The 15277-nt window shown below is 49.4% G+C and overlaps 1 protein-coding gene across 1 annotated transcript in view; it reads left to right on the top strand.

The window, feature by feature from the left end:
- The window catches only part of DPYSL5 (dihydropyrimidinase like 5), a 102422-nt gene that overhangs the window by 68917 nt on the left and 18228 nt on the right, over window positions 1-15277 (top strand). Inside the window, exons 3-8 of the mRNA XM_030311472.1 lie at window positions 4381-4539; window positions 7399-7578; window positions 8425-8493; window positions 10977-11021; window positions 12812-12887; window positions 13834-13990. Coding sequence (XP_030167332.1) covers window positions 4381-4539; window positions 7399-7578; window positions 8425-8493; window positions 10977-11021; window positions 12812-12887; window positions 13834-13990 — 686 coding nt within the window. The remainder of the gene's footprint in view (window positions 1-4380; window positions 4540-7398; window positions 7579-8424; window positions 8494-10976; window positions 11022-12811; window positions 12888-13833; window positions 13991-15277) is intronic.

Below are 15277 nucleotides of genomic sequence, written 5' to 3'. Positions count from 1 at the left end.
ATTCATACAATTAATTAATTAGAATGGAAGAAACAAATCTTAAGATGTTGAATTTTTAAAAGCAAGTTGCAAAAAGGTACGGATAGTACTTGGTGTAAATTTTTAAAATTCACGAAACAAACTAGTAAAAGCATGAAAACAGAGATGGGATGATCAACCTCAGGGGAGAGGGATAGGGAACAGGATGGAGGGTTTTGGTTGTATTGGTTTTATTTTTTTTTTTCATTTTTTTTAACATTTATTCATTAAAAAAATTTTTTTAACATTTATTTATTTTTGAGAGACAGAGAGACAGAGCATGAACAGGGGAGGAGCAGAGAGAGAGGGAGACACAGAATCCAAAGCAGGCTCCAGGCTCTGAGGTGTCAGCACCGAGCCTGACGCGGGGCTCGAACTCACGGACCGCGAGATCCTGACCTGAGCCGAAGTCGGTTTTGCTTAACCACTGAGCCACCCAGGCGCCCCTGTATTTCATTTTTTTTAAATGTGTTTTAAACAACGGCAAAATGTTAACATCTGTTATGTTTGACTAGTGGGTTCATGCCTGTGTGTTATTTTCTATACTTTTACCGTATGGTTGAAATGTTACATAACTTTAAAAGAAAATATTTTAAACACACAAGCGTGGTTAACTAAACTTTAAGTAATTTTTAGCTTCTTCCAAATTTATGTTTAAAATAGATATTATAATAAAGTAATGATTCTATTAAGGTAAATTTTCAGGAAAACTAGAAAAAAATAACTCAGACTCTCATCACTGAAACAGTCCTTGTTAATGTTTTGGTATATTTCCTTCCATGTTTTTCCTTGTGTGGGTGCCTGTGTGTTTAAACATCCTTCTAAGCATCTTGGGTACACATATTGAATTCTGTCTTTTTCGCTCATTACAGTATCACCCTTTTCCATGTTATGACTTAGCCTCCATGAACATCATTTCTATGACTTCCATTAAACATTGTCCACAGCTTGCTTAACCCACACCATTTTTTGCAGAAAAACAGGAACATTCAGTAGTCACACGGTCACATATTCATAAACATAATCCTTTGAAATCCTCGGGAACAGGATTGGGTCATGCTCCCTGTTGATTTCTACAAGGATGTTTTATGTGGGATGACAGTAAAAAGGTCTGTCACATCTGTGATATCACATTCCCAGGAAGACAGAGCTTGTCGTCATTCGTCCCGTGGGTTGGAACTGTACATATTTTAAAAGCCAGCTCTGTGTGTCTCTTGCCTGAGAGGAAACAAGTGCTCATACACCCTTGTACATCCAGCATCTGGTCTGGGCTCCTGAACCCGCAGCTGGGGGAGTATTTGCTGATCCTGTTAAACTCTTGTTTTGAGGCCTGAGGTTAATAGTAGAAATAATTATTGCAGATATTTATGTGCTCCTTCGAGCTTATAAAGGCTCTCACATCCATGGCCACCTGATCTCCTCTGGGAGGGGAGGTCCGAGTGGGTATACAGCTGGCGCTGGATTACAGCCAGAAAGTGGGAAAGTCAGGACCACTGCCCAGTGACACCTACCTGAACTCTTCAGTGACTGTCCTTAGACTCAGGCAAGAGGAGCCATGTCTGCCCAGAGCCCCCTGTCCTCTTCCAGACCACACTCTGGGTCCCTGGAATCCCCTAACAGATGACCCTGAGCACTTCTAGGACCTATGTATGCTTGAATCTGCCCTCCTTGGGGGCCAGACCACCAGTGCCTGTTCGCCTAGGTCCACGGGCAGCATTTTGCAAGGAGTGAGCAGATGAGAGGCCTGCGGGCTGCAGGATGAACCCAAAGCAGGGGTGTGGGCTGGGGGCGGTGCAAAGGCTGAAGGCCAGTATCCCCTACGGTGTAGCTCAGAGCTGCAAGGACCCCAAGAACTCCAAATTCAGGCCTGGTCTTCTTGGTCAAGTATTTGTCAGAGTAGGAGGATAGGAGGTGTTCTGTGTAACAGTTAGCTTGATCTGTAACTTTTAACTATTTAGAGATTCAGCACTTGGACCTCCTTTTCTACTCTCGCTCTGGGACCCACAGATCTTAAGAAGTCTTGCTTCTCTTATCATCCTATACCGTGCTGTTTCCAGGTCTCCTTTTTTCTACCCAAGGCTACAGACATACTGAGGGGAGTGCAGAAGAAAGCCATCGAGGGGCACCTGCGTGGCTCAGTCGGTTAAGCATCCAACTTCCGCTGAGATCATGATCTCACGGTTCCTGAGTTCCAGCCCAGCGTAGGGCTCTGTGCTGGGCTCTGTGCTGGCAGCTCAGAGCCCGGAGCCTGCTTCGGATTCTGTGGCTCCCTCGCTCTCTGCCCCTCTCCCACTCATGCTCTGTCTCTCAAAAAAAAAAAAGTGAATAAACGTTAAAAAAAAAAAAAAAGAATCTAGAACCACAGAAAAATAAAACAATTTAGTGTATAAAATCCCAATAGATAACCCCACCCCCACCCCCATCTCTGCATATAAAGGCAAAAAATGCATTTCGGGGCAGAATAGAGTACAACCACCTGCTATGAGGATGAATCAGCCTGACACGATCGGGATCACAAATAGAAGCCAGCTAGTAAAGCTACAATCAGCGGCTCTTCCCCTTCTCTCATTTCCCCCCCCCCCCCCCCCCACCGCGCCCGCCATTCTGGTTACCCATCTCTGCCCACAGAACTACCGCCCTCTGTTGGTTGCTTTAAGCCATGCAAGAAGTTGGACCTCTGAACTCACGGCAACAGGGGAAGTGGTCTCCCAGCCAGGGACAACAAGGAGAATCTGTGTTGCGAGAGTTCTAATTGTTTGGCCGCTGAACTTTTTTTTTTTTTTTTTTCAGTTCCCCATTCCCCAGCAATATTTCTGATCTGATTTGTGATCAAGGATTTGACTGACTAGAGAAGCAGGAATCATTAAGACAATTTCATTGTCAGAGATAAACAGTCCAAATCTGGATGATTAAACACACACATTAGGACAGACTTCACTCAGTCCATTTTATTAGAGAACGGTTCAGTTGACTTTCCCAACGATCCAGGGAGGAAGCTAATTTAGGTAAAGCTTAGAGAGGTTAAGTAGCTATTATAGTAGCTATAGGTAAGCATCTCAGAGAGGTTAGAGTTAATGTGGCTGAAGTTATCCAGCTGGGAGGTGGCGAGCGGGGACTCAAGCTTGGGCTCATCTAAATTATTGCCAGGACCCAAAAAGAAAGACAGGTTTTGTCCAGACTTACTCATTGGAAAAAGAGAGTCACCTTCTATCGGATCACTCCGAGTAGTGGAGCTCTCTCTTAATTATTCTATTTTGATGAAGGTTTGTTGGGGAACAACACATTAACGTGGAACAACCTTTGGTCAGTGCTAGTTCTGGAGGCTTGTGCAGGTCACCTGACAAAATTGGCTTAAAAAAAAGTGTATGTGTGGGTGGGGGAGGTGGAGCTTTAATACAGATTTAGCCATTATTCCTGGAATTACAAGAGAGGCTTTTTAAAGATTTCTTGTTAAGTGATGTCATGTGGAGATTTTGAATAGGATAATTTTTCGTTGATAAATCATACAGGGACCTCAAAACTGCTCCATCTCAAACAAGATATATGGAAATGAACTTAACGTGCTTGGAGAAACTGAACACAAAGGCCTCGATGTTGAAAATGCATATGAAAACTTTGAATAAAATTGTTTCATGGAATATGAGAGAATAAAACAAAACAATGTATCCAAACTAACATTTTATTCATTAGGATTTAAATATATATGTGTAATAGGGCGCCTAGGTGGCTCAGTCGGCTACGCATCCAACTTCGGCTCAGGTCACGATCTCACAGCTCGTGAGTTCGAGCCCCGTGTCGGGCTCTGTGCTGACAGCTCAGAGCCTGGAGCCTGCTTCGGATTCTGTGTCTCCCTCTCTCTCTGCCCCTCCCCTGCTCGTGCTGTCTCTCCCTCTCTCTCAAAAAAAAATTTAGAAATTTAAAAAATCTGTGTGTATCACTAAACATTATAAATAGACGTATTATATTGCACTAAACATTTGGTTATGTCATGTGTATATTCAAGTTGGTCAAAATTGTTGGGGGTGGAGGGACTCTTCTTTTTTGGGAAATAGAGGCTGGCTTTGAGGCTCCAGTGACACACTAAGTGGTTTTTCCAAAGCACTGAGCCACAACCCAAGATGAGGAAGAGGCAGGTGTGTGTACTGGATCCAATGGGGTGATGAAGGTTGACACATGACCTCCAGTGTGTGTCTAGCTCCTCAAAATTTCCCAAGCGTGGCTGCACTGGGGCCTCACAGCCTCTCGCTTAATAGGGTCCGTGGTTGTCCTGAATGTCCACCCAAGGACCTCAGGTGTCTCCCTGCGTCAGTGACTCGGATGTGAGAAGGGATGTGACGAGACTGCTTTTCCCGTCCCCCACAGGCGGCACTAGTCGGAGGCACCACCATGGTCATTGGCCACGTCCTGCCTGACAAGGAGACCTCCCTCGTGGAAGCCTACGAGAAGTGTCGGGGTCTGGCCGACCCCAAGGTCTGCTGTGACTACGCCCTGCATGTGGGGATCACCTGGTGGGCACCCAAGGTAACAGTGCTGGGTAGAATCCTGAAAGAATAAGTGCTTTTTTTAGGGAGAGGGGCCATTTGGGTGGAGTCAGCTGGGGTGGGGTGCCCTCCCACAGGTAGGGGACGCCCCCCACCATCCTAACTCCCCAGATGCCAAAAGAAAAGAACACATGATTCCACAAGGGGGTGACAAGGCTTGTTCTGCTTAATTTCAAGAGCCAGTGTCCCAGCAGACCCAGAGGCCTGGGGAACGCCGGCTGACTCCTTGCTCAGACCACAAAGCTCTCAACGTGTCTTGATACTCTTCATCGGGTGCCACTTCTGCTGAGTAGCGGGCTTGGCAAGAGTCAGGCTCCAGGGGACGTATTGTTTTCATGCCGGAAGTGACGGCATGGACCTGAGGTCTCCGAACAGAACAAGAGAGTCCTGTCCTGGCTCCGTGCCACCTGGATAAATGGGACTGGGCCACTTTTTTCCTCCTGGGGCCCGGCTCCTGCTCTGAGAGCCCCGAGGCTGCTTCTGGCCTGTGGCTGAGGCTGGCTCCCACTGAGCCCTTTCTCACTTCAGCCCCTGTGCCCCTTGCTTCTGGCTTTCCCGTCCCCCCACTGCCCCAGGCCCCAGGGGCAGAGTCCAGTCCCCTCCACCCAGATTCCCACTTCCTAAAAACAGACATTTAGATTTTGCTTCATTTCTGGAGTTTTACCACTTATTACCCCAGAGAAGCAGCCTGGATGCCCGTTCTGCCACCAATTCTGTACTGGTACAGGTGCCAGGACCTGCGTGGGCATCCTAAGCAAGCACTGGGGCGCCTGGCTGGCTCAGTCAGTCGAGTATGCGGCTCTTAATCTCAGGGTGGTGAGTTCCAGCCCCACATTGGGCATGGAGTTTACTTCAAACAAACAAAAAACAAACAAACAAACAACAACAACAAAACAAGCATTGATGTTTTACAAAGTTCTTCAGCTAGGGAGCCTGGTCTAAAGGGCCTGCGTCCCTTCTGAGATGGTAATTAAAAGCCTTGTGTCCTTCTGCCCTTGGGTTTTAGCTTTGAGCGTGGGGCTCCCCCACTCTCCCCTGTTATGTCAGACATGGTCCTTATGAAAGGCCTTGGAGCCCTCCAACCTTCACACCATGAAGACCTCCCTGCTGGCATTGGGTAAAAGTGCAGACCCACCCTGAATGGCAGCCGGCCCTTATCGGAGGAGGGGGTTTTGTTTATTCTCGACACCCTCCTGGGGGGACGACCTTACCCCGAGCCTCTGTATTCCCTCCCCCCGGAGCTGGCCTGGAATAGGGCATCCATTCAGATTCTCAGCAACACTGAGGCCAGGCCAGCCCTCCCTAAGTCCCCAGAGGTTGTGGGGACTTCCATGCATCTAGAATTTTAAATTCTGTTTTGTTATTATCAAATAATTCTTTTCCTAACTATCGATTTTAAAAAGAGAAAAGAAGCCCATCATTCTGGTTATCCCAACACAACCACTCTTGTTACCTTGGCTTATTTCCCTCCAGTCTTTTTTTTTTTTTTTTTCCCATGTGTGCTTTTTACATAGTAACTCCTTCACTTAAGTGTGAGCATTTTCTGTGTGGCGCATGGTCTTCATGACCATCGGTGCGGTGGCCGCTTCATGTCCTATCAAGGAGATAAAACTCAATTTGTTTTCCTGCTGTCAGACCAACGTTGCTTCCATTTTTCCCCAATGTAAACAACGTTAGGATGAATCTCCATATTCATATAGCCAGGCGGGCCAGCCAGGCGCCCTGGGTCTCAGGAGTTTCAGCATTATTGTGCCTTCTTTGAAAATTTTTTTTTTAATGTTTATTTATTTTTGAGACAGGGAGAGACAGAGCATGAACGGGGGAGGGTCAGAGAGACAGGGAGACACAGAATCCGAAACAGGCTCCAGGCTCTGAGCTGTCAGCACAGAGCCCGACGCGGGGCTCAAACTCACGGACCGTGAGATCATGACCTGAGCCGAAGTCAGACGCTCAACCTACTGAGCCACCCAGGCGCCCCTATTGTGCCTTCTTTGTAACACCACTTCCATTATGGGAGTGGGGAGCACAGGCCTTGGGGGTAAACGCTGTTAATGCATTCACCGATAAGGCTGACTTGGAGTTAGAAACACAAGACAAGCCTATACGACAGCAGAAACATGCCTAGATGGTCACAATATGGTTCCTACGTTTGTGTCATGCTTGACAATTTTTTTTTAATAAAAAATGTTTGTTTTTTTTTTTTTTTTTTTTTTTCAACGTTTATTTATTTTTGGGACAGAGAGAGACAGAGCATGAACGGGGGAGGGACAGAGAGAGAGGGAGACACAGAATCGGAAACAGGCTCCAGGCTCTGAGCCATCAGCCCAGAGCCCGACGCGGGGCTCGAACTCCCGGACCGCGAGATCGTGACCTGGCTGAAGTCGGACGCTTAACCGACTGCGCCACCCAGGCGCCCCAAAATGTTTGTCTTAATGTTTGTTTATTTTTGAGAGAGAGAAAGACAGAGAATGAGCAGGGAAGGGGCAGAGAGGGAGACACAGAATCCGAAGCAGGTGCCAGGCTCCGAGATGTCAGCACAGAGCCCGACGCGGGGCCCGAACTCACAAACCGCGAGATCATGCCCCGAGCCGAAGTCGGACTCTTAACCGACTGAGCCACCCAGGAGCCCCATGCTTGGCAATTTTCAAAGTCCTTCTGCATCCATTTGCTCACCTGACCTCACAGAGGCCCGGGGGGTGGGAAGAAAATGAGATACTGCAAGGTTGCAGGTGGCCGTATGGTCATTCCTCCCACTGGCCCCCATCTCCTCCATCCTGGGCCCGTCAGCCTCTTGAACATCTGTACTCACGTGGCATTGCCTTTGCATTTTGCTCTCCAGGTGAAAGCAGAAATGGAGACACTGGTAAGGGAGAAGGGTGTCAACTCCTTCCAGATGTTCATGACCTACAAAGACTTGTATATGCTTCGGGACAGTGAGCTCTATCAAGTGTTGCACGCTTGCAAGGACATTGGAGCGATCCCCCGAGTCCATGCTGAGAATGGGGAGCTCGTGGCTGAGGCAAGGCCGTAGAGAATATTGGGGAAGGGGGGGCTGGGGCACCAATAGAGACAGTTCTCAGGGGGATTCCTGACCACCCATCGCCCATCCCACAATTTCGTCCAGACAAAATGAGTTATAAAAGGCAGTGTGAGATGTTAACACCCCAGATGACAAATCTTTGTCAGAAAATCCACTTGTCTACTGTCTGTCTGTAAAAAAAAAAAAATCTCTTCATAGTCCAAAAGGGTTTCTAAGTCTTAGATGATAATGTCTTAGTTCTGGTGATATGGTATTTAAATTCCATGATAGCAAAAGAACTTGGAGCACCTCTAAGAAATATTTTTAATGAGATTTGACATCAGAATAAATGACAGTCAGCTCTCCTCTTTCCTCTGCTTTCCTATCACCTCTCCCCCACCACCCCCGAGGAACTGAGATATTATAGCAATCTGCTCACTGGTAGATGAATCCCTTTGTACCTCCTGGATCTTAACTAGGATGCTTGGTAAGGGTTATTCTAGGTGTTGCTGGAAACTAGAGATTTGACTAGATTTCCGGTGGGGAAATTCTGATTTTTCAGACCGGTGTTCTTTGATGTCCCAAGCCTATTGGCTAGTTACAGAACTGGAATTTTAAGAGGAAGAAAATACGTTCAGTCCTTAGGAAGTGAGGTGCAGGAGAGCCTGGCTGCCAGGGAACCCCATACTCACCCTGCCCTCTTTGGAAGGCGGATACTGCAGAAGTGAGCAAAGCGGCAGGCCTATTGGAATGCACGGTGTCCGGCATGGTTTCGTGTCCCTGGGGTTCGTTATTTTCTCGTATCTGTATGGTTCTCTCAATTTTCTTTCTTTTGCCGTCATTCAGGGTGCTAAGGAGGCGCTAGATTTGGGAATCACGGGCCCAGAAGGAATCGAGATCAGCCGCCCAGAGGAGGTGAGGAAAACTGACTATGCCTCTTCTCAGCTTCTTTCCTGTGGATTCACAGAACCTTTAGGACAGAAGAGACATCAGTAAATATAAGTTGCATATTATCGCTTTCTCCATGGGTGAAATTCGCATCTGGAAGCTTTTCAGGGAACAGCCATCGCCCTGCGGAGGCTGACTTGGCCTTGAGCTTCCTTGGGAAAGACTGTTTGGAGGAAACCAGACCCACCTAATTTGATTCTGATTTCAGGGATCTGAGGGAGACCATGTGAGCCCATCGGGGGCTGCGTTCCCCAAAAATTGAATGGGGAAAGAAAAGACAGAGTGAAAGCGCTTTCGGGTGTAAGAAGAAATTCCAGGTTATAAGCCAGTGATTTAGTGTTGTAGGAATGAGAGCATCCGAGGAAAACTTTGGACCCTTCCCACCAGAAACCAGAAGCACATACGTGTCTATACTCTTGCCCCCTTGTTACCTACCATATTAACCACTGCGGTGATCATGAAAAGCCCTGCTCTCCTCTGCCCTCTGGTTTAATCCTGGCACAGTTTGGCAAGGTGCCCACACAAATCCCCAGCAGTCCCCCCGCTAAAGCTGTCTGTTCTGGAGGGGACCTCACTGGACAAATCGTGCCTTCTCGTCCTGCGACCCCATTCCGACACCTGCCGTTTGTGAAGAGAAAGCTATTTCCCATTTCTTCAAAGCGTTCAATGCAGAGTGGTGGCTGGATGTCCATGAGGGATCGATGGGAGGCCCTGAGGGACGAGGAGCCAGAGACCAGATGTCATGGCACTGCCATCAGACATGCAAGGCCCTGCGCGGACCTGTAAGGACAGGAGTGGGCGGGTGGGCACAGGACTGGGCTTTGTTCAGTTGTATGAGGGAAAAAGCCAAGCTCTGACTGTAGGGTATTAATAGCGAGAGTCACCACTGTTACCATCTACTGGTTAAAGGCTCTACGCCAGGAGAGATTTTGCCCTCCAGCAGACATCTGACAATGTCCAGAGGTATTTTTGGTTGTCCCACCCGGGGGGGGGGGGGGGGCGGGGAAGAGGGGGCAGGGGGAGGGTGTGGTACTGCTGGCATCCAGTGGAGAGAGGTTAGGGATGCTGCTTGACGATCGATCCTACAGTGCCCAGATAGCCCCCCGCCACAAGGAGTTACCCGACTCAAAATATCCATGGTGCCGAAGTTCAGAAACTCGGATCTAGGTTAATTTCCAGCTTGATATTAGTGAGTATCATTCCTTGCTACTGCGCTGAGGTGGCTGTGGAAAGAATACCCCAGAAAACACGGAGGGGTTTCTAGGTTTCTGTTTCCTTTTGTTTTGTTGCCTTTTTCTTTTTTTGAGAGAGAGAGAGAGAGAGAGAGAGAGCATGAGCTAAGGAGAGGCGGAGAGAGAGGGAGGGAGAGGATCTCGAGCAGGCTGCACACTGCCAGCGCAGAGCCTGGTGCAGGGCTAGAACTCATGAACCACGAGATCATGACCTGAGCTGAAATCAAGAGTCAGACACTTAACCGACTGAGCCACCCAGGTGCCCCAGATAGGGAAGAATTTTTAAAAATTTGTTTTAGGGGCGCCTGGGTGGCGCAGTCGGTTAAGCGTCTGACTTCAGCCAGGTCACGATCTCGCGGTCCGGGAGTTCGAGCCCCGCGTCAGGCTCTGGGCTGATGGCTCGGAGCCTGGAGCCTGTTTCCGATTCTGTGTCTCCCTCTCTCTCTGCCCCTCCCCGTTCATGCTCTGTCTCTCTCTGTCCGAAAAATAAATAAACGTTGAAAAAAAAAATTTTTTTTTTTAAATTTGTTTTAATGTTTCGGTTTGACAGAGAGAGTGTGTGTGTGTCAGAGCGCCTGTGAGTGGGGGAGGGGCAGAAAGAAGAAGGGCGGGGGGCGGGGCGGGGGGAGCGGCAGAGGATCCAAAGCAGGATCCAAAGCGGGCTCCGGGCTGATAGCAGAGAGCCTGAGGTGGGGCTCAAACTCGAGAACCGTGAGATCGTGACCTCAGCCAGAGTCATATGCTTAACTGATTGAGTCACCTAGGCGCCCCCCCAAATTTTTTAAAGTTTATTTATTTTTAAGAGAGAGAGAGAGGGGGGCAGAGAATCCCAAGCAGACAGCACAGAGCCCCATGCAGGGCTCAATCCCACGAACCATGAGATCATGACCTAAGCTGAAGCCAAGGGTTAGATGCTTTAACTGACTGAGCCACCCAGGTGCCCCTCGTTGCCTGTTATTTAAGGCCTGATTAGCACCCAGCGAGGGTATGCCTGGTGTAGTAAATCCTCAGATCCTCTCAGGGTGAGAAGAGGTGGTTGGAGCTTGGTGCCCCTGCCCAGGGCTTACCCCCCGAGCCAGCCCCTATGGGTGCATTTGGCCCCTCCGGCCCAATGTTGGATATTCCAGCACTTTCTACAAAGTGGGCTCTTGAGCAGAGGTGGGCTTGCTTGGGAGAGAGGCTGAAGCTTGTTTTCTTCCTGTCCTTTGTTTCTTACAGCTGGAGGCTGAAGCCACTCACCGAGTTATCACCATTGCAAACAGGGTAAGTAGACCCCGGCTCGCCCTAAACCCATTCTTGACCCTGGGATCAGAAACCAGCATCTTCAGTCTACACAGTGGAGTCCCATTCTGCCCTGGGTGCCACCACCATGCCTGGCTCACAGGACCCCAAAACCGTTTCCTGGGTGTTGTTATTCCCACAGACCTGGCAGAAGTCCTCCTAGCTGCCAGCTCTCTGTCCTCCCCCCCACCGCCGTGAGCTTGCTGAGTCCGGCTTCATTGCTCAAGTGGAAATGGCTCCCGTGGGAGGCAGGGTGAGTTGGGTGTCCACAGAGCCTCACTGCAAATGAACTCTGTTTCCTGTAGAGGAATTCGGTAGATGGCTTGCTTAGAGAACCGTGATCGAACCCTCTGCCTCTAGACCACTTAGAAGTTCTCCTTGGTATTGCTTAGGGCGAGGGGGTGCTGACACGGTGTGGGAAACGAACAAGACGTGAGACCTTTACCAAACACGAAGCTCTCAGCGTATGCGCATCGCTCAACCACTCTGATATACTATTTTGTTATCTAACATTGGGGTGATAATATCACTTCTCACAGGAGGATTGTGAGGGTCAAAGGGGGGCAGAGAAAGAAAGGCACTTTATAAACAGTAGATATATACCAAGAAATTACGAGGTTGTTTCTCCTAAACCGTCATTAAAGAGTTCGATTTGCTCAGTTCGTGGTCACCTCGAGAATACCAGTTTCTAAAGTGTGGCGCCTGGACCAACAGCAGTGTTTTGTTAGAAATAGAACTTAGAATTGCAGATTCTCGGGCCCATACCCATTGAATCAGGAACTGGGGACGATGCCCAGCAGTCTGTTTTAAGAAGCCCACCCATGGTTTTAGCGGGCACTAACGCTCGAGAATCTCTTCTCTGAAAAGACATGGGCGATCCCGAAGGATGTAAGTAAGCATGAGGGCGTGGTGTTAGGAATGCTGGGGACGAGGCAGAGGTTGGAGGTCCAGCGGATCTCAGAATTAGTAAAGTTGCACCAAGCACGTCAAATGTCAGGCCAGTTCCTAAGCTTTCTGTCCTCTCATTTTGATGAGCAGAGAAGGCATCAGAGTAACATTTGGGAAAAGTTTCCCATGAGCAGTTTACAAGTCTGGGTGCCGGTCGAGGACATTGATTTACTGGCACACCAGTGGTTATGATACCAATGATTTCCTGACGGAGACCGACCCCAGGAAAAGGAAAGATGTCAACAACAAAAAGCCAGCTTCCTGTTTTTTAGCTCAAACATATGCCCAGGCAGGTGAAGCCAGGGACCATTGTCGCACCGCTCAGCAGAGGAAAAGCTCATCGATATTACAACCCAGGCGTCCATTTGTCCAGTCCTGCCTGACATAGACCCTGAACCCCAAACCTCTTACATTTTGTTTCTTCTCAGGGTACATTCTGTCTACTGGTAAGGCAGCCCTTGTTGTAATTTTAGATACGAAGTATGATCCACGACTGTCTCTAGGTCGTCACGTTCATGAGCAGGAAATTTAAAAAGTCCCTGGTGTTAGGTTATAAATCATCTTGACTCCGGCTGGTGGAATGTTTGAGGCTCAGCCCTGACATTCCCCTTGGGCCCTGGTGCTTGCCTCCTCCGTGCTTCCCCTAGTCTGTGCTCTGGCCGCCAGCCTGCCTTCCCGGTAGAAGACCCTCTCTCCCTGCTAAGTGGGGCTAAGACGTGCAGAGGGAGGTGCCGGGGCCCAGACTGGTTTGGCTGGGGCTGTGCTAGTGCTTGTTAGGTTCATGGGGCTGATGCGCTCTCCTTTCTGCCGGTTTCCTTGTTTAGACTCACTGTCCAATATACCTGGTCAACGTGTCCAGCATCTCGGCCGGTGACGTTATCGCAGCTGCTAAGATGCAAGGCGAGTCCTTGGGCTGGAGTGGACCGTGCGCACGTGTGGTGGGGTTGCAGCCCTGCGGGGTCCCCCGGAGTACTCCCTTTTCTCTCCCGCCGCCCGCAGAAGCACTGCGCTAGCCTGGGTTCGGTGCGCTAGAAGCAGTGTTTTCCTCTGTGCATTTGCATGCATAACAGCTCTGCAGAAGTGTCTGTCACCTCTCCCGGGTCTGGTAAAGTTTTCCACGTTTTCAGTCAGCTCCTTAATTGGTATCTTTTTGGCCTCTTGGGTTTTACTGGTCGTTGCCTTGGCAACTAACATAAAATCCTGGACCGGTTCCAGTGGACATTTCAAGGGGATGCCTGGGAAGTCCCCGAAGGAGTAACAGTGTATGGACCCAGCTTCCCTTCCAGCCACCCCACACCCTGTGTGCGAGCCCCGATACCTGTGTGTCGGCTGCTGCTGAGCACTGGGCGGCACCTGAAGGTTTTTATACTTGCTTATAGTCTTGGCCCGGCTCAGGGTGCCAGTGGGGTCCTGGAAACGGGAGAAACAAAGTCATGGTCACAGACCTGGGGAGATAAATCAGAGCAAGGGCTTTCAGCCTTCTGGTAGAACTGCCCGCGAGATCCTGCCTCCCGCCTCACCCCCAGTGGGAGCCCTTGGGTGTCTCACCCGCACCGCTGGCCCTCCTTCCTCCCATCAGTGCCCTGAAGCACCCGTGGTCCCCCCAAACGGCGGTGCTGCCCCTCTTCGGCACCCTTGCCCTTCTGTTCTCCTTGCCTGGAGCCAGCATGGCAATATGGAGCTCTCCGGCCTTGAACCCAGCTGTGCCCTCAAACCCCCGTGTAAGCTCGGGCAAGTCCCTTCCTCTCTCTGACTTCAGCTCCTCCGCCTATGAAATGAGAAGCTCAGACCAGTGATCTCTCAGGCCACTAGCTTCCTAGTCACGGTTTGACGTTTCTTCTTCTAGGGAAGGTTGTGCTGGCCGAGACCACCACCGCCCATGCCACTCTGACAGGCTTACACTACTACCACCAGGACTGGTCCCACGCGGCCGCCTACGTCACGGTGCCTCCGCTGAGACTGGACACGAACACCTCCACCTATCTCATGAGCCTGCTGGCCAAGTAAGGCATTTTGGCAGAACCTCTGTGGGCCCCGTAGCACATCCTTAACTCATAATACATGCCGTCCTGGGAACGTTCACGTCTTCGAGGTGATGTCGCAGAGGCCCCAAATCTGACCTAGGTCTGGTTCCATTGTGCCCGTAGGATGACTCTGCTTTTGTTACCTTCTCCAGAGCCCATCAGCTAATTGCCATCCCAATTATCTGTCGGCTTCTCCGACCACTTGATTTGGAGCGAGAGCTTCTGCAGTGTTAAGAGTCAAGAGCATACATGAAACGGTGAATGGTGGTTGTTCAGAATTTCCAAGGACATTGCTTTTACACTGAGGACCACCTCAGGGCTGTAGGATGTGGCTGCTGACTTATTCTAGAATATATGTGGGCCTTTCTGTCTCTTTTTTCTTTACCTCCCCCTCCTCGTTGTTTCGCATGTGGTGTCCCCTTTCTTTCCCCTTTTTCCTTTCCTTCTGCCCTCTCTTCCTCTTTCCCCCTCATTCTTCCCCTCCAGATCTCCTTTTCTCCAGCTCCTCTTGTTCTAACACGATTTTTTCCCATATGATCCAAATCTAAAGGAAAAGTTTTAACGAATAGTCTGAATTCAGTGGGACACAAAGATGAAAAGATTTTGTTTTGTCCCAAACTGCTTGCAGCTTCTTTCTTTCCTTTAGTGACATTTTGCATAGAATCCATTGTTTTCTCTCCCTCTTGGTTATTAAAGTCTAGTTTATTTTTTTTCTTAAAATGTTTATTTATTTTTGAGAGAAAGAGAGAGCTGGGGAAGGGCAGATAGAGAGAGAGGGACAGAGGATCCAAGGCCGGCTCCACACTGACAGCAGAGAGCCCGATACGGGGCTGGAACTCACAAACCATAAGATCATGACCTGAGCTGAAGCCAGACACTTAACCGGCTAAGCCACCCAGGCGCCCCAAGTCTAGTCTAGTTTAAATGTCAGTCTCCTCCCTTCCCTGTGCCCAGTCCCGGAGTAGGGGGATTCTTCTCCATACCCAAGCACCAGTCTATACTCCTGCTTCTCAGACTCAACGTGACTGGCCTTTGGGGCCCTCCTTATGTAGGACACATGCCCTTGTGGGCTCTCTTGTGCAGCCCTCATACAATCCCCTGATATGGAAGATGGATTCCAGCCCAACCTCTTCCACCTACACCTTCCTTGCTTCTAGAACTAGTGGTGTCCCTGTGAACAAGGACCCTGGAAGGCAGCTCCAGCCTGACCACCTTCTACAGTGTCTGGGGCCCAGAGAAAGCTCACACAGCTTTGCCACTCTCGAC

This window comes from Lynx canadensis, chromosome A3, assembly GCF_007474595.2.
Source record: "Lynx canadensis isolate LIC74 chromosome A3, mLynCan4.pri.v2, whole genome shotgun sequence".
NCBI lineage: Eukaryota > Metazoa > Chordata > Mammalia > Carnivora > Felidae > Lynx > Lynx canadensis.
The sequence above is the reverse complement of the archived record's forward strand: the minus strand, read 5'-3'. Positions and strand labels throughout refer to the sequence as shown.